This window comes from Hordeum vulgare, chromosome 3H, assembly GCF_904849725.1.
Source record: "Hordeum vulgare subsp. vulgare chromosome 3H, MorexV3_pseudomolecules_assembly, whole genome shotgun sequence".
NCBI lineage: Eukaryota > Viridiplantae > Streptophyta > Magnoliopsida > Poales > Poaceae > Hordeum > Hordeum vulgare.
Genome location: NC_058520.1, coordinates 5,898,338 through 5,922,500, shown reverse-complemented (window position 1 = coordinate 5,922,500; position 24,163 = coordinate 5,898,338). Strand labels below are relative to the sequence as shown.

General features: G+C 45.8%; 1 protein-coding gene and 1 pseudogene across 1 annotated transcript; both read left to right on the top strand.

Annotated features, from left to right (window-relative positions):
* Nucleotides 1-7,412: 7,412 nt before the first annotated feature.
* LOC123441272 lies at nt 7,413-8,709 on the top strand. Its single transcript, XM_045117757.1, has 2 exons — nt 7,413-7,727; nt 7,905-8,709. Exons 1-2 carry the CDS (start codon nt 7,413-7,415, stop codon nt 8,445-8,447), a joined length of 858 nt encoding a protein of 285 aa, XP_044973692.1. The 3' UTR covers nt 8,448-8,709.
* A 2,111-nt stretch (nt 8,710-10,820) lies between these two features.
* Nucleotides 10,821-22,458, top strand: LOC123441271 (annotated as a pseudogene).
* Nucleotides 22,459-24,163: the final 1,705 nt, after the last annotated feature.

Here is a 24,163-nt window from a genome sequence, read left to right as displayed (position 1 = left end):
TGGGTGACATGGGAGGCATGGGTGGCTTCGGAGCTATCATGGACGGCATGGGAGGCATGTGTGGCTTCGGAGCTATCATGGGGGCATGCGAAGCATGAGTTTTGCATCTCTCATGGGAGACATGCATGGGAGCACCTCCGGGTGGACACATGTCTTCCGATGTGCCTCCTCACATACCTTCGCATGATGTCGTTGAAGATCTTGCCCATACCTACCGAGCTCCACATGATGGTATGACGCGCGTCAATGATAAAGAGGAGGAGTGAGAGGAAGAATCGTCTTCGGATGAGGATGAAGAAACGGAGGAAGAGGAGGACGAAGATGAGGCATGATTGTTGACGTGCCATTTCTTTGTCAGAACTTTTTTATGTCATGAACTTGCTTGGTTGATTTTGAACTTGGTTTGTTGGTATGACATGATTGTTGATGTGACATGGAATTAAACTATGCTATGTTTTTTTATGTTTGAAATATTCATATTGTTTTTTCAAAATGAACAAGTTGCAAGCCCCGGCTACTCTCGCGCGCTGTGTTTTAGCGTGTCCGCTGGAACGACTCGTGCGCGCAATATTTTGCCGCCGCCGCTGGAACCAACGCACTCTGGCACGTTAAAATTTTCTATTTCGATGCGGCAAAAGGGTTTTTCCGTGCGGGAGGGTTGGGCGCCCGTTGGTGATGCTCTTACTAACATTTCTATATTTTTACAAGCGGTCGAAGTTTTCTTCTCCACGTGGCCCGAAGGCCAAAGACGACGACGCCACGATGAGCACGAGTGAGGCCCCCCGAAGCCAGCGACTATGACCCTGTCGTTGGTGGAGGGGAGTCTATGGGTTGACTGGATTATAGGTAGAAGGTGAGGCGTTGGATTTACATCCGGCAATTGAGGGAGGGGAGAGCAAATCGTCGAACGAAAAAAAAAGCCCATTGGCGAACGATTCCTTGGGAAGGATGGTGTTTGCAAACAATATTCATCCCAATTAGTTATGGGGATGGCAATTTCTTTATACTAGGATGACAATTTCTTTTTAGAGAAATGTCATCGTTTCATTTCTATCAAATGGCTACGAGGGTGTTCGGTAGGAGTTCCTTCCCAATAAACATTCACAGTTAGAATTACCGTATTTCTATCGGTTAGTTCATTATGTTGAATTAACAAAGGGATTTAGTATCATATAGATACATAAGACCGTCTTAAAAAATAAAATGAGGTATGTTATGCCTTAGCGTTATGATGACTTTATAAATCTCAAGATGTATGCTGGTTCAATCTCTCGAAGATGTTTATAAAGATAACGTGTACGTGGGTTCGTTCATAGAGATGAGTGTATGCATGTTTATATAAGCGCTAGCGGCTGTACTATGTTAAAAAAAAGCTACGAGGCACCCACGTATAAACGACGTGCATGCTAACAACTAAGTAATCATGTACTCCCTCCGTTCTAAAATATAAGACCTTTTAGGGATTTCATTAGGAGACTATATACGGAGCAAAATGAATGAATATATACTTTAAAATATGTCTATGTACATCCGTATGTAGTTTATAGTACAATCTTTAAAAGGTCTTATATTTAGAAACGGAGGGAGTACGTTATCTAGCGATCACATAACACAAACTATATAGTACATTCTACAGGTATACTGTTAGCTAGCTAACATAACACAAGCTATATAGTACATTATACAGGTATACTGTTAGCACTATCAAGCCCATAATAGTTGTGAAACTTGTTGGTAACATGCGTCATAGAGTGTTTTCTTTAAAAAAAGAAAAAAGGAGGATCACCCCGTCGAAAGAATGAATGAATCATCATTTTGTAACTGGCTTCTCAACTTGACAACCGGCCGTTGAGGTGTCATGCATCACCCGTCACAATAAACTGTCAGACTAAATCGGTGCCGTGCATTAAATCGGACACACTAAATAGACACACTAAACGGATGGTTAATGAATTTGCTAACTGGCTTTCCGACGCCCGCGCCAGTCTCCATTTTAGTTTGTTGTTAATTTAGTTTGAAGCTGTGTCCTATGATGAGCGCTGCGTCTTTTTGTCTGGTGAACTTTGTTTTTATGGCTATATGGAATTTATGTTAGCCTATATCTATGTCTGTGTCTGTCCAGGGCCGGCCCTGGAGTATGGCCGGCGGGGTGACGGCCTAGGGCCCACGACAGGAGGGGGCCCATAATATTATATGCATGTACATTGTACCGTATTAGAAAATATAAAAAATACAAAAAAGGAAGAAATCAGATGGTTAGGCCCGGCTGCGATCAATTACCCAGTTTATCGCACACGTCGTAAAGCCTGTTCGTGGCTTCGTCTTTCGGTCGCCTCGACGGCTCGACGCCTCGTCTCGAGTGCCCTCGTCAAACGAATCGCCGGCTTCAGTACTATGGCGTCTCGGCCGGCTTGTCGCCGCTGCGTGCGCCGGCCGACCGGCAGACCGGCCATCCAACATACGAAGAAACGCTTATCTTGAAAAGGATATCTTGGACAATATTGATCTTGATTGTGCCCTTAATGACTTTGCATCAAGAAACGTCCAAAGAAACTTTTTCTGAAGAATTAAGTTATTATTGTTGTCGATGAAGTCAGTCGAAACTTGGTTCTTATTTAAAGTAATCATGTCATTTTAGTTTCATTTCTTCATCTTTTTAGTATTATTATTGTCGATTTAGTAAGTTGAAATTTTGATATTATTATTGTCGATGGAGTCAGTCAATTATTATAGTTAAATTCTAAACTAAAAATATATGGTCTTAGGACATAGGGACCCATGTCATTCAGTTTGACTAGGGCATCCCGAAACAGGCCCTGTGTCTGTCTATTGCCATGTTTCGTGTGATGATCGACGTACTTTCTCGTGTTGCATAGATAGCATAAATTTAAAGGTTAAAATATAAGATAGACAGCTGTGGAAGCGGATATTTGAAGGATGATCCATCACTATATGTGAACGTCTAGGGAGCCGAATTTGCTAGGCCATTATGATGCATGGTTGTCATCGTGACATGGTAACCATCAGCTCGCAATCAACTCCACGCATCTCAATTAGTCCAAAAAACACATATAATAACAATATTATTTGGCAAAGCACGCTTCACTTTATTAATCAATGATAAGTGATACAATAATATGAAAAAGTTGAAGTAGCCATAAATGGCGTCATTTAGAAATATCAAGAGTTTATCTAGCGAGACCAACGATGTTAATAATAACTATAACTTGAAAAAGTTCACAAATTTCAAAAAAAGCATGAATTTGAAAAAAGATCACATCGTGATTCTAAAAAACATTCATAAAACTGAAAAACTTCATGACTTTTTACAAACAAGGTAAAAAACATAAACAAAAGGAAAAATGACAAAATAGAATAAATATCCCATTGAAAATCACCTGAAAAACCTCGCGAACCAGTGGAGGGGGTGATAACGGACCGATCGCCTACCTAGACCGTCGAACGAGTGGGTGTCTGTTCCCTGTACCATTTGCACTCAGCGCCAAATAGGATTAGGGGGAGTAGGAGGGGCGCGATAATGGGAGACCTCCCAACGTATATAACACCGTTTTGGAATTGCCGCCCACGTTGATGGATCAGACTACGCTCCCTTCGTTCGCTCTATTTGTTCCCTCGTTCATTCGCTCTCTTCTTCCTGTTTTCCCTCTCAGCTACGTTGTGCTCCTAGTGCACGAAAAAATCGGTCTGACCACCGATTTTGCAATTTCAAAAACAATATTGTGAAAAACAATTCCTGAATCTAAAAGTGTTCAACAATTTCATAAAATCGATGGAATTGAAAAGGTTAACAGATTTAAAAAATAAAAAAAGTTTGTAAAGTTGAAAAAGCATTGCGATTTCCAAAAATAATCATGCATATAAAACAACTCACAGATTTAAAAAATGCAAACATATATAATAATGTTTTAATTTGGAAATGACACGAATTTGAAAAATTAAAATTTAAAATTTAAAAAGAAATTGTGAATAGCACTATTCACAAATTTGGAAAAAGTTCATTGATTTAAATTTTTTTGACCAATTTGGACAAAAAATCATGGTTTTTAAATCCTTAATGGTTTTGAAAACAACTCATGAAATTTTCAAAAATCATTCAGAAATCGGAGAAAAGTTTACGGTTTTGGGAAATAATTCGAAGGTTCCAAAAAATTCATTAATTATAAAAGTTTGCGGATTTAACAAAAGGAGAATTACAAAAAATGTCAAAAATTTGAAAAAAGAATAATTCATGAAAAATGAAACGAAGAAAAATAGAAATGGAAAGAAAGATAAAAATGAAAAAGAATAAACTCCAAATAAAAAATCACGTGAAAAAGGGAAAGTAAAAGCAGACACAGTAGAACCTGGCACTGAGCAATCGCTGGAAGAAAACCATGCCGCATGTACTGTTTCTAGTGGGTTGGCCCATTTCGGTTAGGGGTGTGCTGCATGTATGGGTTAGCCTACGTTTGGCACCTAAAGCGCGAGATAAGGTTAGGGAGCCCCTATTTGACGCTCTCTGCGTCTAATTAGCGGCAGGCCGCATACGAGACAAAGTGCCTGGGCCAGGCCATCAAACTGCAACGTAGGCCGAGCAAACGATTGTAGCGGGTTTATACCGCTGGCCATCAAGCCAAAAAAAAAACAGTCGCGCCGAAAACAAAAAACAAGGCCGGACACAGTCCATCTGCATTGCTGATGAAAAAAAACAAGATTTTGAAAACAAAATTTCCGGACGAACTATTTTTTAGTTGGAGACTAAATTTTGGAAACATGATTTTTCTAAAATTGTGTTAAAAATTTAAACATTTTTTAAGTTTTCAAACATTGTTTAATTTGTGAAGAAAATTTAAAAATGCGAACATGTTTTGAATTGGTGAACATATTTTGAAACACATACATTTTCTGAATGTGTGAACAATTTTTGAAAAGAAGGAACAATATTTCTGAATACTTTGAACATTTTGAAAAACGTGAACAACTTTTTGAAATCCTTGAACAATATTTAGAAATGGGAAATATTTTCTAGATATCCTTGAACAGTTTTTTTAATCCATGAACAAAATTGTGAAATGCAAATATATTTTTAAATTCTAATCTTTACGTATTAGTGAATATTTTCTGAAAATAAGCAAACAAATTTGAAATTCTAAAGTTTTTTGGAATTTATAAAGAAAACGCACCGCTCGAGAGCAACTGTGCCCAGCTGCCCGCATTCATGCCTAGTCAGAGCGCATGCGATCGGTCACCGGCGCCGACATTGAAGCGTCCCGCCGGTCGAGAGAGCACCGCTTCCCGTGCAGTGACTGTTGCGCGTTCAAACGACACGACGACCATCGTCCGTCCGCCCGCCGCCCACATTGATGGCACGCGGGTGCTGAGGCATCTCCTCCGACGCCACCCATTCGTCCATATGCCGCCTGCCGCCCACACTGATGGCACGTGGTTGCCGAGGCGTCTCCTCCGGCGCCACCCGTCCGTCCATATGCCACCCGTCATTGCTATATAAATCGTTGCCCCGGCCATAGCCACAGTCATCAGCCTCCTAACCCTCTCCCATCATGAATTCCTCCACCGCCAAAGCTTTTTGGGTCGGGCTGACGTCAGAGCAGAAGAAGGAGATGTCCGACATCGCTGCCTGCTTGCGGGCCGATAGGCAGTCTCACTTATTAACTTAGTCCCAGCATGGGTTTCTGTTTTTTGCTATTTCTTTGTTTTGCCGAAAACCATACCAAATGAAGTCTAAACATGATGAAACTCTATGGTGATTTATCTTGACTACAAGAGACCCTATAAGCTTTATGAAGATACCAGACGATGCCCGAAGGGGCTACAAGCTCAGATGGCATACCCCCATGGGTATGGCGCGTCATGTGAGCTTCTGGGCCCCTAGGCTCTGACCGACCTAATTCCAACTCCAAAACTTAACAAATAATTGTACTGCCGCCGCAAAACTTCTGTTCTTCGGCGATCCAATCTGTAGGCCTTTTCCGGTGCCTTGTTGAAGGGGGACCCATCATTGATGCCATCTTCATCAACCTTATTGCCTACATGATGATGTGTGAATAGTTAATTTGGAATCTACGAGTCCATAGCAATAGTTAGATTTTTTTTTCACATTGCATGCATAGTACAGAAATGTGGACACGGTGATTTGAGAATTGGCCGGTCACCTTCTGCAGATGCATCCGGACGCGTCCAGAGAGATACAGGGTGCCAGATTTGATATACCGGACCCAAAGATCACACAAGAAACATGAAGTAAAGTGGAAGTCATTACAACTATGTAGAGCAGACACAACGTATGGCAATTTTTTTGTGCCAAATGCAGTTTTTGTCTTGGGAGTTGACGCGCACCAAGTAGTGCCGAATCAAATAAAAAACCTGGGAACGGATCAAGTAGTTGCTCCCATGTCAAATTTTGACAAGAAATAAAACATTCATTGGAAATGTCGTGAATGATGAAGAACCGGTGTATCAAAATATCAAAATGTTTGGTGGCAAGTTGTATAGCATGGAACATGTCAACTCGTACTCAACTTACCACTGTTGCAAATAAAATATCCAAATGGAAAAAAAGACCAAGCACATATTATAAGGATACAGAAAGCTTGCGGGCCCTGTCAAACCAAAAATCCGAAATAATGAAGCTGTCAAGTGTATATGGGATTTTTCCGAACCAACAATGCTACGGCTACAAGTGATTCTTATGAAATTACTCCCTCCTTTTGACAATATAAGATCATGGACGGAGACAACATTCATGCATAGAGGGTGCATGTTTGTTCATGAAGGAGGCAAAATTCATATGAAGTAAAATTTATTGGCTGCAACAACCACAATCATAAAAAAAGAATCAATTTGTTAGGGGTCTAGCCCCCATCCCCCCCACCCTTACCCTTAAAAAAATTCGTCCCTGTATAAGATGTTTTTAAGGTAAAGCAGCTTTCAAAAATATTTTACATTATGAAAGGAGAAGTACCTTACATGATGGCATGGCCATTTCTGTTTGGAAATGATAGGAAAAGGGAAAACATATTCAAATTCAGAGGAGAGACTAGTGCGGTAGAGAGTGATCCGTAGGTTTTATCCGTAAGTTTAGCATTTTCCTTCTTTTTTGCTTTCGAAGCAATCAACACATAGAAAAGATCCGGAAAATGCAAGCAGAGAAGTCTTGAACAGCTCAGGTCGTCCATGTTATTTTCTATTGTTGTCAAGGACATGTCAACTTGTAACGAACCTGTCACTCATGATAAAAATATTCAGCGTGAAGGTATTTTATTTTCAAGGAACCGGCAGAAGCGCTACCATTGCACGGGTGATGCAAAAAAAAAATCCTCTACAAATACATGTTGGCCTCCTGCTAGCTTTGATCTTGTCGGTTTCTTTGGGAGAGAGAGCCAAAGTTAACCATGGTGACGGCCTCCAAGGGTCCTCCGTTACGGATAACCCACCCCTCCCACCCAGGGCACGTGCTCACGCTTTACGCCACCGGCGGCGCACTGTTCCAGTGCGACGGCTGCCGGCACTACGGCGAGGATGATCGTAGGTACCGGTGCGACCCGTGCGACTACGACCTTCACGTATGCTGCGTCCCCCTCAAGATGGAGGACCTGACGCTCACGCATCCTTTCTTCAAGGGTTGCACCTTCGACTTCCGCTACAGCCCTCCCAGTCCCAGCACCCTGGCTGGTCACGGCAGCTTCTGCGGCGCCTGTGGAGATCAGGTGCTCGACTTATAGCTTTGATTTTATGTGACTGTGCTATTTTATGGTGGGTTCTTGTATGCGTGTGAGTTCGGTGTTGGCTGTGCGCATCCTAGCTATGCTGGAGCCGGATGAGAGCAAGCTCGTTTCTCTTGATGCTTCATATTGAGCTAATAAAATTCATTCTTTGTCGAAAAGGTGCTCGGCTTCATGTTCCACGACGGCGAGCGCAAGATCAACCTCCACACGCAGTGCGCCAACCTGGCGGAGCGCGTAGTCCAGGAAGACGGCGTGTTCGACCTCGTCAGGGAGGCGCCTGCCGGCGGTAGCTGCGGGTTGTGCGGGCAAGGGCAAGGCGGCCGCCGCGGCAGGTTCTGGTGCTACGGCTACCTCGACGGTCACCGGCAGCCCGCGTACACGCACGTGGGGTGCATGATGGAAGCTTGCTACAAACGCTCCCAGATCGCGCAGGTGAGCGCGCCCACGGCATGGGCGCTGGGAACGCCGGCGACGTGGGAGGTGGGCACGACGCAGGGCACGCCGACGACGTGGCCGGTGGGCACGCCGCAGAGCACGCCGACGACATGGGACAGTGGGTTGTCGTCCACCATTAGCAAGGTCTCGCTTTTTTGCAAGGTTGCGGTGGCCGTCGCCAGGGTCGCCTCCGCGGTCTCCACTGGCACGGGGGGTGACCCGTTGTGGATTGACACGACCACGACGGCTGCAGATCCCGCCGAATAACCATGTCAATCGGCTACGAAATCAATTACTACAAGCAGACGTGTGTTCATTTTATTGTAGTTGTCTGGTTTGTATCGTTTTTTTAGTGGTCGTCTATTTTCTGGATTTTTTTGTTGCTCTATTCTGTATTTTGTTTGTCTATTTGTGTGACATATAGAGGGTATTGTCTTTTGTTGATATACGGAATAAGAAAACTGTACATCAATGCACACGTTTTATTATTTTCTTATATCAAAACTGAAATAATGCAATAAATCTATCAGTTCACCTGTTGGCCTTTTTGAGATGCACGAAATAAGGAGATATCATGAATTGTATAGTAATGATGTACAATCTTGCTTGGATGCGGTGTATTGTGTCGTTTATTTATGGTACATGAAGTTATCTCGGCACTCATGTGAACTCGGTAAGACCAAAGATAGTGTTGAGAAGACTAATGTGATGTCGGAACCATCCAAGGATTCGAAAGGTTTTGAGGAGAAAGATAAGGTGATGAAGACTTGTCATAGTACGCGTTGTGGTCCTCAATAAACTTTACCCAGGAAAGTTCTAATTCTTTTGTAAATTCATATGAATTTAATCAAATTGGGTGATGAAGGCCCATTCAAAGGGTGCGGTGCCATCAATCATGAGCCTCCAAGATTTCTGGTAGCTGAAGCTAGCAAACAAAGGATTAGAGAGGAACTCGGCCATGGATTCTCCTCGATTGGGGAGATAATAGCTGGAAGTTGGACAAAGTTAAAGAATAACGAAGAGCGCCAACAACAATAGATATTGCCAAAATAAGAGTTCAACTCTTGAAAATCCTCATGATTTGGACCTCGACATTGCGAGTAACACGTCAGATGTGAGACTACAAGTTTTGCGTCAGTCTAGCAATTGTAGGAACTGTGTGATTTTATAAGTCTAGTAAAGAGTTATTTTGTTACTTTAAGCATGTATGAATAAGTTAAGGGTTTCATCGAGGCTTTGATGATTACCATTACCATTACCAGTATTGTTGTTGTCATAGTTATTATAGGGCTTTTGATAATTAGTTCACAAGAATTTTAGTCATATCTATAGCAGCATTTCCCTATTAAAACATCAATTAAGTAATTTTTAGAACATATATTATCACATTATTATGCATATATTTTCATATAACCTCTATTTATATGTGTTTTGGGCTTTTTTGGACTTTCGGGCCAATCCTTCGGATGGAAAGCTGGAGCCCGAGTTTGGCCCGAATATTGGACTTTGGGCTGCTCATCCCCAGATCTATCAAAGGTCTAATTTGTTGCATTGTGGTGGAAGTTGACAACCACAATGCTTCTTCTTCGGTAAGTGATCGATGGGGGAATGGTATTGTTAATAAGCTCGCGTTGTGGTGCCTTTTCTTTGGGGAGTTGGTATGGGTTTGGATCTCCTCATTGAGTCCTTCGACCTTGTCTTCGGATCGAGAATAGATGCTTCTAATAATCTTTCTTAGCAACATCCAATGACTTCCTGATTGCAGTACAACAACCTCTTGCTCCTTGAGCTAGGTTAGGGCTTGCCATCCATTTGTGGTAGTCGGCGTTGAACTCTCTTGAGCCCGTTTGCATTTTTATGGGTGTTATCATAAGGCTCGTGCTTGATAATACATGGCTTTATTAAATTAAAAAACAATAATCTAAAGCAACAAAGCGAGCATAATCTTCAACCGTGGCATTGTAGTGACAAAGATATATTTCCGTCCCCTTTCACAAGGCAACTAGGGTGAAGCTTCCGCCTATTGATCTCTGCTGGATTCCCCTCCTCTCGGCCTTCCGCTCTAGTGGTCGATAGTGGGGAGGGGAATACTGGTGCCTCGTCTCTGATTAGTAGATAGATTAGGGTTTTAATCATCATAGGAGCGTTGCTCGGACGGATACTAGAGCTCTGGCGTAGATTCCTGTCGACTTCTTGGGGCAACGAGGTTAGGGTTTCTCGTCGTGCATGGTATGCCGAGATTTAATGTCAGATTCTTTGGATCGACTAAAGGGTTTAAACGCAACTACTACGTTTTTTAGGCATTGGTACTTAGGATCATACATATGAAAATTTTCCGATTGTCATCAACATGGTCAGATCAGCTTCGATATGGAAGCGATGGATGACAACAACGTGTTCTGGTGGCTATAGTGGTGGTGGTTTGGTGGCCAAAAAATCTCGATGTAATTTTTCTTACGTCTGAGATATTTTGTACTTATGATGAATCTTTATACTAGATACGAGTCCTTTTTGGAAAAAGAACAAACAAAGCAAGCGTAATAATTGCCACTCTCCACTTTGTGCCGCCACCCACATGTCGTGGCGCCACACACACACACTCCTCGCTTCACTGCCCCCTGAACCAGAGCTCGGCAAGCCATGGCCATCCTAGCGCAACACAGTAGGGGCAGCAGATCCATCGCCACGAAACCTCCTCCTGTTACCGCGAGGAAGAGAAAGCCCAGGCTGAACCACACTGCCGCGGTAAAGAACCTCGGCAAGCTGGAGCCCAGGCAGCCCGCCCTCGGGCAGCTCGCGGCATGCCTCCTCGCCCTGGCTGCCTGCGCCGGCGCCGGCAAGCTCCTATCCGCGCCGCTCTCGCCATGGATCCCCTGTAAGTAACCGATCATCACAGACCCCCTACAGATCGATGCATCTTAGTGGGATTTCCTCGGTACCGGAGAATAATCGCGCCGGAGACGAGGCCGAAGGTGGGGCGGGTCGACCAAGAATCGTCCATCCTTGAGGTCCCCGAGTTTCTCCTGATTCCTCACTGCATCTCCCATCCATCTGATCTGAATAGTGTGAGTGTTAGTATTTTCAGGGATGGAGCCCGGGACCAGGGCGGCGAGTTCTTGGAACCGCCGTGCTAATTATTTTTTTAACGAAACGGGTTTCCCCCCTGCCCCATCTTTATCAAAAATGAAGCAACCACAAGTCTTCTACAACCCAACATTCCAAAACATAAAAAGATCCATGAGATTACAGGACATCAACCATCAGTCTTAGCTAGAACAACCTTTTGAGAGAGGCATCAACCCGTAAGATCCACTACTTGAAAGCTAGGTTACCTATCCCCTCCCCCAGGTTCATCTCCATGCAATTCGAAGAAGTTCCCCACGCCTCTTGTCCAGCTGCCTGATAAAGCTTCGTAGTAGATCCGCCTGAGCACCGGAGAACAAAACCTTCCATTGGTTGAGATAAATATCCAGCTTTGCAAGAATGCATTTTACACTTCTCCAGATTCGGCCCTGAATATCCAGCTTTGCAAGGAAGTTTATCCGGGTTGTTCGAGGGAAGTTCCCAGATCGGGCGCGGTGGCCAGGGATTATGGTGGAGATAATCCGTATGGCGACATTCGCGGAGCGAGCTCGCTTCTGCGGTGACGATGGAGGCATGGATTACGAGCTCATCTATTGGGCGATGAGGGAGGCGGAATCAGCGGATCCTGCGCTGGCGACGAAGTGGAGCCGATTCAAGACGGCGATTCCGTCGTGCTAATGTGGATGTAGATGTACCGCAAGGGCATGGTGCCTCTCCGGTGGTTCTTGCAGGATCTGGCAGTGATCCATCACAAAGTTCACCGGAATCAGGTGAGGAAAAGAGGCATTCCGTTTTTATCATTTCCCCTGTTCGGCCAGAGTTGCAAGTTTCGAAATTCAGAGTGTGGCACCACCTAGTGTCCTGGACCACGCCCACACTGCCTGTTTAGCATCCAGTGACAGTGCAAGGCAAGTACTGTGCTGTGCATGTTTGGGTTTGGGGTTTTCTGATCTGGGGCCCCACATTCAGTCCCATAATTGATATGTCCCTCGCCTACATCCTACAAGAAACCCGAAGGGATATTCCATGCTGGGATTCACAAGGTTCCCGCGTCGCGCCTACGGTCTTCGACGTGACAGGCCGCTGGCCCTCGGCATAAACCCCGGCAAGAAGGCGAGGATGCTAATCATATCTCGCCGAGGGACACGGAGGCTCCTGAACCTACACCAGGTGGATGCCATGGCAACATCTCTAGGGTTCGACGTGACCGTCTCTGAGGCCGGTGACAAAAGCATCAAGAGGTTTGCAGGGACGGTGAACTCGTGCGACGTGCTGGTGGCGGTGCACGGTGCGGGCCTGACCAACCAGGTGTTCCTCCCTGCACGGGCCGTGGTGGTGCAGATCCTGCCGTTGGACGGGATGGAGTGGATGGCCACCAACTTCTACGGTGAGCCGGCACGCGGCATGGGGCAATTCAGGCCTACTCTCCTTGGTGCCTTGGACCCTTGGCGATTCTTTTGTTCTTGTGAGGTGAATAGAGTGCATGCATGCATGTAATGGATATATATAGTTTCGTATAGTCTGGATTACATGCGGTACAGCACTGTGCTCATGGTGATGGAACGTAATAATGTTGTATAGTACATGAAATGGAATTGAGTAATCAGTACTCGCTCCATGCTCGTATGTCTGGCTCAATTCTCCAATTAATCACAAGCTCAAAATGTAGATGATTTATTACTCCCTCAGATACATATTATTTGTCTCTCAAACTTATGTATATATCCAGCACCGACATACATCTAGATACTTTCATTTAAGCGAGAAGCAATATGAATCGGAAGGTGTACTCTAGTTCGGTAGTTCCCAAACATATCTCGTGAAGGTTCTGAGTGCATAACTGTCTCTTTATTCCGAGATGCAATACTGATCTATGCATCTGTCTTATGAGCTCTTATATATTTCCGAAAGCTATATGTAGTTATATATAGCATTTGTTCATGGCATTGACATTGGCATGGCTGGTGACGGTGGCGGTGGTGGTGGGGTGGGAGACGGGGATGGAGATGGGGGTTGGGGTGGGGTGTGGGGGCAGTTGGGGTGGCAGGTGGGGCACCACACCTTGCAGAGTTCCGTGGACTTGAAGCACAGAGGGTATGGCGGCAGGAGCTCGCAGCAACCGCATTCGTTGTAAATTTTGCCATCGATCTTGCACTCCTGATGTATGCAGAATTTTACATACAACTTCTCCTCCTCCATAGCCGTCGAGTTGTTGGACATGATCGGTAGTGGTCTCGCGCTGATCTCTATGCTCGTGTCGTCGCCACCACCACCCATTGAGGCTGAGTAGAAGCTCCTCCTCCTCCTTGCCTCCAGACGACCTGACACAAGACACAATGTTGTCGTCGATGCACGCCGGTGATGAACTCATGATGATGGTGGTGGCATTGTTGATGATATAATAAGAACGAAGATGAGAAGATGCGTGTTCGCTTACATTGTGTGGTCGCCACCAGGAATCCAACGACGAAGAAGACTGCCATCATCGCATGCGCCGGCGTCTTCATCTTGGAAGGTCGTTGGATCTCACCTCTATGGTCTCAGCTACAGCGCAACGGGTCTTGATTTATACAGTGGCGATCGAGCATGCATATATGCAGAGTAATTGAATCGAGGCGCACGCAATTACAACAGTCCATATGTTTCTTGTTTTGCGACATTACAACAGTCCATACATGCTTTTTGTAAATGCAGCAGGGTTTGAATGCGCGCGCAATATACACCGGGCCCTCAAAATTGAAGTATGGGAGCTAGCTAACCCATGACGTACGTATGTACGGCCCAAGACTAACTGAGCATGTCTATGGGCTGTGCATTTGGTTTTTTCGATTTGATTCGGTTCGGTTTATATGGTTTTTGGTTTATACAATTTTTATATTTTGATTTATATGGTTTTATCTGTTTATACTGCCATGCCTTGCGATGTTTTTTTTTTCAATAGACCTCTTTTGAGGCCTCACTTCTTTTTTGTTTTCTTCTTGTAATTGCGTGCCCTCTTGGCTTTTTTTGCTTGGACCGACGTTCCCAGGCGCCACCCTGGGGCTGGGTTCGCCGGCAGTTATTTTGACCCAAACCGGCGCTAAACGAGGTATTGGGGCCGTGATTGGGTCGATTTTGCACCGTCGGTGCTAAAAAAGGCTCCCTCGGGGGGAAGGGGGGGGGGAGTGAGTGGAGATGCTCTAAGGATATTGGGTTCAGTCACTCGCGCTAATTCATCATGCAGATGATTATGATATCACTGAAGGACATGCTCATTCTTGCAACACAATATTCTGGCCTTTTTAGTCGGCATATAACTTTTGTTCAAAGTCAAAGTATCACTACTTTGACCAAACTTGTAAAAAAAATGATCGACATTTATAATGTCAAATCAATATTGTTAGATTCATTATGAAATGTAGTTTCATAGTTTATATATTTAGTATTTTAGATGTTGCTGTTTTCTAATATAAATTTAGTCAAAGTTTGCAAGGTTTTGCTTGTTTTGTACTCCATCCGTCCGAAAATACTTGTCCTAAAAATACATATAATGGATGTATCTACAATTAGAATAAGTCTAGATACATTCATCTGTAGGACAAGTATTTCCGGACGGAGGTAGTAATATATATTCAGTCAAAGGTTGCTGTTTTTGAATATATATTTAGTATTCAAAAAGAACCGCAGGGAGTACTATTCTGTTTGTTTTGTTCACTGGTTTCCTATTAATGTTCACCGTTGTTTTTTGTTCAGTGTTGCCCGTCATAGATCCTGAACTTAGAAGTGACAGTGTCAAGATTAAGACATATTCAGAAAATAAATTAGGGAAAGAGGGACAATATGCATCCTCCCCAGAGCAGTGTTTTGATTTTCGTTTTGTATTTTTTCTCGCCACAGGCCGACATGGCCGTATTTCGGTCATTTTCAAAAATTTCGGTTGAAATTTACTAAAATTTGACCAGCATTTGACTGAAATTTGACCAAAAATGATTCTTTCGGTATAGATATTTCTCGCCAAAGGCCGAGATGGCCGAAATTCGGCCGAAATTTGATTTTTACGACCGAAATTCAAATCCCTGCCCCAGAGTCCTTTCCCCATCTTGAAATGGATGGCTCTTCCAGCAAATCTCCAAAGTCAGGTCAGATGACAGCCCTAATAAAAGTATTAAAGATTTGGCTGCAAATCTTCCTTATGCTAACATGGAGATGGTACTGATTTTCTTTCCTGTAGCAGTTGCAGAGATTGAAGCTCCAAAGCCTAAGAGTAATATCAGTTGTGATGATACGAGTAAAGACAAGGGGTTCCCTTATATATGCAAGGCCAGTCGTCTGCAAGATGTCCGGCGACGTTCGGGTTGCGCCAGGAAGCTCATCGTCATTCTCACCATGCCACTGTATCAAAGCGCTGAAGGACGACGCGTCAGGCCATATGCTCGCCATGATGATTCATTGCCGCCTCTTGTGAGAGAAGTGGCCATTAAAACAGTTGCAAATGGAAGTGACGCCCCTGAATGCAGCGTCAGACACGGCGACATACCGGCGGTGGTCTTCTCGGTCGGCGGCTACACCGGAAACTTCTTCCATGACATGTCGGACGTGCTGATCCCACCGTACCTGACATCATTCCATTTTAAAGGGAGGGTACAGTTCTTCGTCACTGATTACAAGCAGTGGTGGCTCAAGAAGTATAAACCGATTCTACGGAGGCTCTCGCGCTGCGACATCGTCGATTTCGACTCAAACAATGATGTCCACTGCTTCCACGATGTGATCCTTGGACTGGTGAGGGATACGGACCTGATCCTGCGCCGGCATCCTACAAGAAACCCCAAGGGATACTCCATGCTGGGATTCACAAGATTCCTGCACCGCGCCTACGGTCTTCGACGTGACAGGCCGCTGGTCCTCGGCAAAAATCCCGGCAAGAAGGCGAGGATGCTAATCATATCTTGCCGAGGGACACGGAGGCTCCTGAACCTACACCAGGTGGAGGCCATGGCAACATCTCTGGGGTTCGACGTGACAGTCTCTCAGGCCGGTGACAAAAGCATCAAGAGGTTTGCAGCGACGGTGAACTCGTGCGACGTGCTGGTGGCGGTGCACGGCGCGGGCCTCACCAACCAAGTGTTCCTCCCGGCGCGGGCCGTGGTGGTGCAGATCGTGCCGTTGGGCGGGATGGAGTGGATGGCCACGAACTTCTACGGCGAGCCGGCGCGCGACATGTAGATGTTAATCATGTTGCTCATGTAGGATTAGGAAAGAAAGCCAAACCGAGTCCTAGTAGTATTAGGATTCCTAGTCCTAGTCTATTTCCGTAGTCCCTTGTGGACGTGTATAAAAGACACCCTAGGGGTGTTGATTGTAACACCAGAAAAACGAAAAGCAATACAAAGCAAAAGCTCGACACGGGCCTTTAGCCATCAAATCCATCGATCAGTTTTTATTCGTGTCGCTAGTTACGCAAGTTCCGTCAAGTAGCCGGCCGAAGCAAGAATTGTGTAGGCACGCCTGTACAGCTACATACGCACGTTCAAAAGCCAACAATTGGTATCAGAGCCTCGACGATCTACGATCTACGATGACGGACAGCGACGCTGAGTCGGTCAAGTCCGGCAGCGGCGGTGCCAAGGCGAACAAGAACGGCGACAAGGTGAAGAAGGGCGTCAAGTCAGCAACCAGTGGTGGAGGAACGAGCGGCGCTAACGTCCAGGCGCATCGCAACATCCCCATCCAGTACCCGATGCTCACCGACGCCAACTACGACGTGTGGACGGTGAAGATGAAGATTATTCTTTGATCCCTTCGAGTGTGGGAGGCCATCACGGACGACGACGTCGACGAGGAGCGCGATGAAGGTGCCATGGCCGCCATAGCCCAGTCTGTGCCGGATTCCGTGCTGATGACATTGGCGGAGTTCGAGACGGCAAGAGAGGCGTGGAACGCACTCAAGGAGATGAGGATCAGAGAAGATCGCGTCACCAAGGCTCGGGCACAAGTGCTGAAGCGCCAATTTCACAAGTTGCAGATGGAGGAAACTGAATCTGTGAATGACTACGCCATGCCTCTTACTACTTTGGTGGGAGAGATCCGCGCGCTTGGTGCAAAGCTCGATGAGACCGAGATCGTGGAGAAATTTTTCAGTTCTGTCACTGATAAATTCACGTACATCATCGGCACGCTCGAGCAGCTTTACGACATCGACGACATGACCATAACGGAGGCGATCGGACGATTGCGGACATGAGAAGAGAATGCTCGTGGCTGTCGGAAAGGCAAAGGAGGAGGTAGTGACCAACTCATGTACTCGCGCACAGATTGGGAGGCCCCAAGTAGCAAAGGAAGGCGTGACGGTGGCGAAGGCTCAAGCAACACGAAGGGCGATGGACAAACCGAAAAAGGCAATGGAAAAGGCAAACCACAAGGTCGTGGTAAGGCGGGCCAATCTAAAGAGCAGAAACCACGGAACTTGGACTTGTCCGAGGTCAAGTGCTATAACTGCAATAAGATGGGTCACTTTGCGAAGAATTGTCCAAAGCCTAACAAGCGGGAGATCAAGGCAAATTTGGCAAAGCAGGAAGACGAAGGTCCAGGTCTTCTGATGTCCGAAGTTTGTGATCTCGCTGAAACGGTGGTTGTGAAACCAAGCCGAAAGGTGCTACTTCATGAGGAAAAAGTGACACCAAAGTTATCCGGTGATCAGAACGTGTCGTGGTATCTCGACACGGGTGCCAGTAACCACATGACGGGGTGCAAGGAGAAATTCCTCGAGCTGGAATTCGATGTTGAAGGCTCGGTCAAGTTCGGTGATGGTTCAGCTGTGGAGATTTGCGGGCAAGGATCTGTCCTCTTTGCGGGTCTCACAGGCGAACATCGCATACTCACCGGAGTGTACTACATCCCACGGCTGCGCAACAACATCATCTCTATTGGGAAGCTTGACGAGAATGGATGCAAGGTGAATATAGAGAGCGGAGTGATGACGATCTTCGACAACCTCCGAAACGTGCTAGCTCATGTTAATCGCACACGGAATAGGCTCTATATCCTCAACCTTGATCAATCTCAACCGGAGTGTTGGCTTGCCAAGAGTGATGATGATTTGTGGTTATGGCATGCTAGATTTGGACACGTTAACTTCTACGCCTTGGAGAAGATGTCAAAGATGCAGATGGTATCCGGGATGCCAGTTATCGACCATGTTGATCGAGTATGTGACGGGTGCTTGGTTGGAAAACAGCACCGCAGGCCATTCCCTGCTCAGTCTACCTATCGTGCAAGTGATGCACTCGAGCTGCTCCATGGTGATCTATGTGGCCCTATCACCCCGGCAACTCACGCTGGAAAGAAGTATTTCTTCCTTGTGGTAGACGACTACTCGAGATATATGTGGGTCATTCTCCTACGATCTAAAGATGAGGCGTTTGAAGCGTTCAAGAAATTGAAGGCCGCAACAGAGATGGAACACAAGCTGAAGGTTCGCGCTCTACGGACAGATCGCGGCGGAGAGTTTACGTCGAATTAGTTCAACGACTACTACGAGAAGATTGGCATAAAGAGGTTCCTCACGGCACCTTACACGCCGCAGCAGAATGGGGTCGTTGAAAGGCGCAATCGAACCGTCGTTGACATGGCAAGGAGTTTACTCAAGAGCAAGAACCTGCCGGGGACTTTTTGGGGAGAAGCTGTCTCGACGGCGGTCTATCTTCTCAACCGGGCTCCAACGAAGGCGGTGGTCGGCAAGACTCCGTATGAAGCAATTTACGGACGTAAGCCGAATGTGTCTCATCTACGGACATTCGGGTGCGTGGCACATGTGAAGACGGCGGAGCCGCACCTCTCAAAGCTTGCCGATCGTAGCACCAAGATGGTGTTCATCGGATACGAGAGCAGTTCTGGCACCAAGGCATACCGTTTCTACGATCCACAAACCAAGCGTCTACGGATTTCACGCGACTTCGTGTTTGAAGAAAACCAAGCGTGGAATTGGAGCGCCGCAGCCGACGATGCTCCAAACAGTAACATATTTGCAGTTGAATTTCCAACTGATGATGATGCAGGGGAGGATGTCCAGGTGATTGGCAAGACGCCCAACCAAGGTGACCACAATGGTAGTGATCATCATGGTGCCGACACCGACGACGACGCGCATAGGTCGCAAGGAGATAGCGACAACGCCGCGCACGACACAGGCGGAGATCTCGACGACAACATCGACAACGAGGCGCATAGTGACGACGACAATCAAGATGATGGTCACGGTCACGACGACTACGCCGACGACACGGATGTCGATGACACACCAAGGTCTCAGCCGTCTTCCTCAAGTGCATCAACACCGACACAATTTGTGTCGCCTCCCTCGCAAGCCACAACGGACTCCTCAGGGCCTCGTCGCTACAAGACCCTCAAGAAAGTCTACAAGTACACAAAGCCAGTTACGCTCGAGTACTCCGGACTATGTCTGTTCGGAGTTGAGGAGCGGCGAACTTCATAGAGGCGAGCAAAAGTCCTAGCTGGACGCACACCATGGATGAGGAGATGAAGGCAATTGAGAGCAATGGCACGTGGACTTTGGTAACCCGACCTCCAAACCAAAAGACGATAGGTTTGAAGTGGGTTTACAAGTTAAAGAAGGACACAGAGGGTGCCATTGTGAAGTACAAGGCAAGACTCGTTGCAAAGGGCTACGTACAACGTCAAGGAGTTGACTATGATGAGGTGTTTGCATCGGTTGCTCGAATCGAGACGGTGAGAGTGCTCCTAGCTTTGGCAGCACAAGAGGATTGGAAGGTTCATCATATGGATGTTAAATCCGCTTTCCTCAACGGCGATCTCACAGGAGAAGTGTACGTGGAACAACCCCTCGGCTACGAGAAGAAAGGCGAAGAAGGGAAAGTTTACAAGCTCAAGAAGGCACTTTACGGGTTGAAGCAAGCGCCAAGAGCTTGGAACTCAAAGTTAGACCGAAGTCTGGTCTCGCTCGGGTTCAAGAGATGTCCCCTCGAGCACGCAGTCTATACAAAGAACTCCAAAGGCTCAAACCTGTTAGTTGGAGTTTATGTCGACGATCTGATTATCACCGGAGATAGCGTACAAGAAATTGAACGTTTCAAGGCGCAAATGAAGAACAAGTTTAGCATGAGTGATCTGGGATTACTCAGCTATTACTTGGGCATCGAAGTGAAGCAAAGCTCCGGAGAGATTTCCCTATGTCAATCGGCTTACGCGGTCAAGTTATTGGACAAGTGTGGCATGTCAGATTGCTACGCGACACAAGTTCCAATGGACCAACGTCACAAGTTGAGCAAGCGTAGCTCAAATCCGCCGGTGGACACCACAATGTATCGAAGCGTTGTGGGTAGCCTAAGATACTTGGTGCATACCCGACCTGACTTGGCTTATTCAGTCGGGATCGTGAGTCGTTTCATGGAGAAACCGACAACCGAACACATGAGCGCGGTCAATCAAATTCTACGCTATGTGAAAGGCACAATTAATCTTGGCTGCACGTACAGAAAGGGAAAGGAAGGATTGATCCTTCGTGGATATTCAGATAGTGACATGGCAGGTGATGTTGATGACCGAAAGAGCACAACGGGCATGGTTTTCTACCTTGGCCCGAATTCGATTAGCTGGAATTCTCAGAAGCAAAAGGTGGTGGCACTGTCTTCATGCGAGGCAGAATACATAGCGGCAAGCACGGCGGCTTGTCAAGCAGTGTGGCTGAGAAGACTCCTAGCTATTCTTGCAAAGCGGGAGGTGCAGAAGGTGTCACTGAAGATCGATAACCAAGCTGCAATCTCGTTGTGCAAAAATTCGGTTCATCACGAAAGGAGCAAGCACATAGATACCCGGTTCCACCATATCCGGGAGTGCATTGAAGAAGGGTTGATCGAGGTTCAACATGTGAACACGAAAGACCAACTTGCCGATATTTTCACCAAGTCCCTCGGTCGACAGAAGTTCATCGAGATGAGGGGGAAAGTCGGAGTGCAAGAAGTGAAGTCAAGCAACAAGATTAAGGAGGTGAATGTAGATGTTAATCATGTTGCTCATGTAGGATTAGGAAAGAAAGCCAAACCGAGTCCTAGTAGTATTAGGATTCCTAGTCCTAGTCTATTTCCATAGTCCCTTGTGGACGTGTATAAAAGACACCCTAGGGGTGTTGACTGTAACACCAGAAAAACGAAAAGCAATACAAAGCAAAAGCTCGACACGTGCCTTTAGCCATCAAATCCATCGATCAGTTTTTATTCGTGTCGCTAGTTACGCAAGTACCGTCAAGTAGCCGGTCGAAGCAAGAATCGTGTAGGCACGCCTGTACAGCTACATACGCACGTTCAAAAGCCAACACGGCATGGGTCTGAGGTACCTTGAGTACAACGTCGCCGGAGAAGAGAGCAGCCTCGCGCGGCGGTACCCGCCGTGTTCAGGGACCCCATGGCCATCCATGCACAAGGGTGGAAGGCGCTGGCGGAGCTGGTGATGACGCAGGATGTGAGGCTTGATCTGGACAGGTTCAGGCCTACTCTCCTTGGTGCCTTGGACCCTTGGCGATTCTTTTGTTCTTGTGTGGTGAATAGAGTGCATGCATGCATGTACTGGATATATAGTTTCGTATAGTCTGGATTACATGTTGTACAGCACTGTGCTCATGGTGATGGAACGTAATAATGTTGTATATTACATGAAATGGAGTTGAGTAATCAGTACTCGCTCCATGCTCGTCTGTCCGGCTCAATTCCTCCAATTAATCACTAGCTCAAAATGCAGAGGATTTATTACTCCCTCTGATACATATTATTTGTCGCTCAAACTGATGTATCTAGCACCGAAATACATCTAGATACTTTCATTTGAGCGAGAAGAAATATGAATCGGAAGGTGTACTCTAGTTCCCAAACATATCTCGTGAAGGTCCTGAGTGCATAATTGTCTCTTTATTCCGAGATGCAATACTGGTCTATGCATCTGTCTTATGAGCTCTTATATTTTTTCCGAAAGCTATATGTAGCTATATATAGCATTTGTTCATGGCATTGGCATGGCTGGTGGCGGTGATGGTGGGGTGGAAGACGGGGATGAGGATGGGGGTTGGGGTGGGGTGTGGGGGCAGTTGGGGTGGCAGGTGGGGCACCACACCTTGCAGAGTTCCGTGGACTTGAAGCACATAGGGTACGGCGGCAGGAGCTCGCAACAACCACATTCGTTGTAAATCTTGCCATCGATCGTGCACTCCTGATGTATGCAAAATTTTACATACAACTTCTCCTCCTCCATCGCCGTCGAGTTGTTGGACATGATCGGTAGTGGTCTCGCGCTACTCTCTATGCTCGTGTCGTTGCCACCACCACCCTTCGAGCCCGAGTAGAAGCTCCTCCTCCTCCCTTCCTCTGGACGACCTGACACAAGACACAATGTTGTTGTCGATGCACGCCGGTGATGAACTCATGATGACGGTGGTGGCATTGTTGATGATATAATAAGAACGAAGATGAGAAGATGCGTGTTCGCTTACATTGTGTGGTCGCCACCAGGAATCCAACGACGAAGAAGACTGCCATCATCGCATGTGCTGGCGTCTTCATCTTCGAAGGCCGTTGAATCTCACCTCTATGGCCTCAGCTACAGTTCAACGGGTCTTGATTTATACAGTGGCGATCGAGGATGCATATATGCAAAGTAATTGATTCGGGGCGCACGCAATTACAACAGTTCATATGCTTCTTGTTTTGAGACATTACAACAATCCATACATGCTTTCTGTAAATGCAGCAGGGTTTGAATGCGCGTGCAATTTACGCCGGGCCCTGATAATTGAAGTATGGGGGCTAGCTAACCCATGACGTACGTATGTATGGCCCAAGACTAACTGAGCAGGCCTATGGGCTGTGCATTTGGTTTTTTCAATTTGATTCGGTTCGGTTTATATGGTTTTTGGTTTATACAATTTTTATATTTTGATTTATATGGTTTTGTACATACTTCGGTTTATGCTGCCATGCCTTGCGATGTTTTTTTCCAGTAGACCTCTTTTGAGGCCTCACTTCTTTTCTGTTTTCTTCTTGTAACTTCACTGTTGTTTCGCTACAAAAAATACTATGGTTTAATCAGGTTTATCTGGTGATGCTTCAAGACGGTTAGTTATTTTACAAACAAACAGTGGTTGTTGTAAAAAAATTGTGGGAGCAAATGTTGGTGATAACATATATACGGTAGGTGAAATCAACGAGTGTGTTTATAAATCGCAAAGAGTGTATTTTTTACACGTATACATCTGCGAAAGATATGATGATGATGTTGTGCAAATGTCAAATGCTGATGGAATGCCACCATACACAGATCACCAACCGGTCAGTTTCCACCACGAGCAGTCTTCCTTTCAATTCCTCAGACATTGAACAGAACATTCCAACAATCATATTTGGATTTGACTCACGTATCGTAAGGTGTTGAAATTGTTAATTCCAAGCTGATCAATCGAATGGTATTGCATCATTGTGATCAATGATTCTATGTGCTGCTTGATGAGTTGATGCAGAACATGGATCTATGCTGCATGCCATGGCAACACCTGCACATACCAAGTGTATCTTCTCCATAGTAATTGTAATCTCTAGCTGTTTTACGGTGATTGGAGAGTTACAAAATGTAATTTCATGTAACTCCCCCTTTGATTATTTTTCACCTTTGATTTTAACATGTTAATTAAAATATTTAATTTAACAAAGAAGGGTATTATGGTCCGTGGCTCTTTATTTAGAAAGATTGTGACTCGCCATGCATCTTCTGCTCGTACTCTTCCGAGACTGATTCATGTTTCTATACTGTAGGTGTTCAAGACCAAATCGAGCAGAGGATGGGAACACTCGTGGTCTTCATACTTGTGTACTGGCTGACCATTTAGAAGAATCCTTGGG

Excerpts from the sequence above, each read along its gene's own strand:
- LOC123441272 (XM_045117757.1), top strand. The coding sequence starts at position 7,413 with ATGGTGACGGCCTCCAAGGGTCCTCCGTTACGGATAACCCACCCCTCC. Across the intron at positions 7,728-7,904 it reads GCGGCGCCTGTGGAGATCAG|GTGCTCGGCTTCATGTTCCA; the intron begins GTGCTCGACTTA and ends TTTGTCGAAAAG.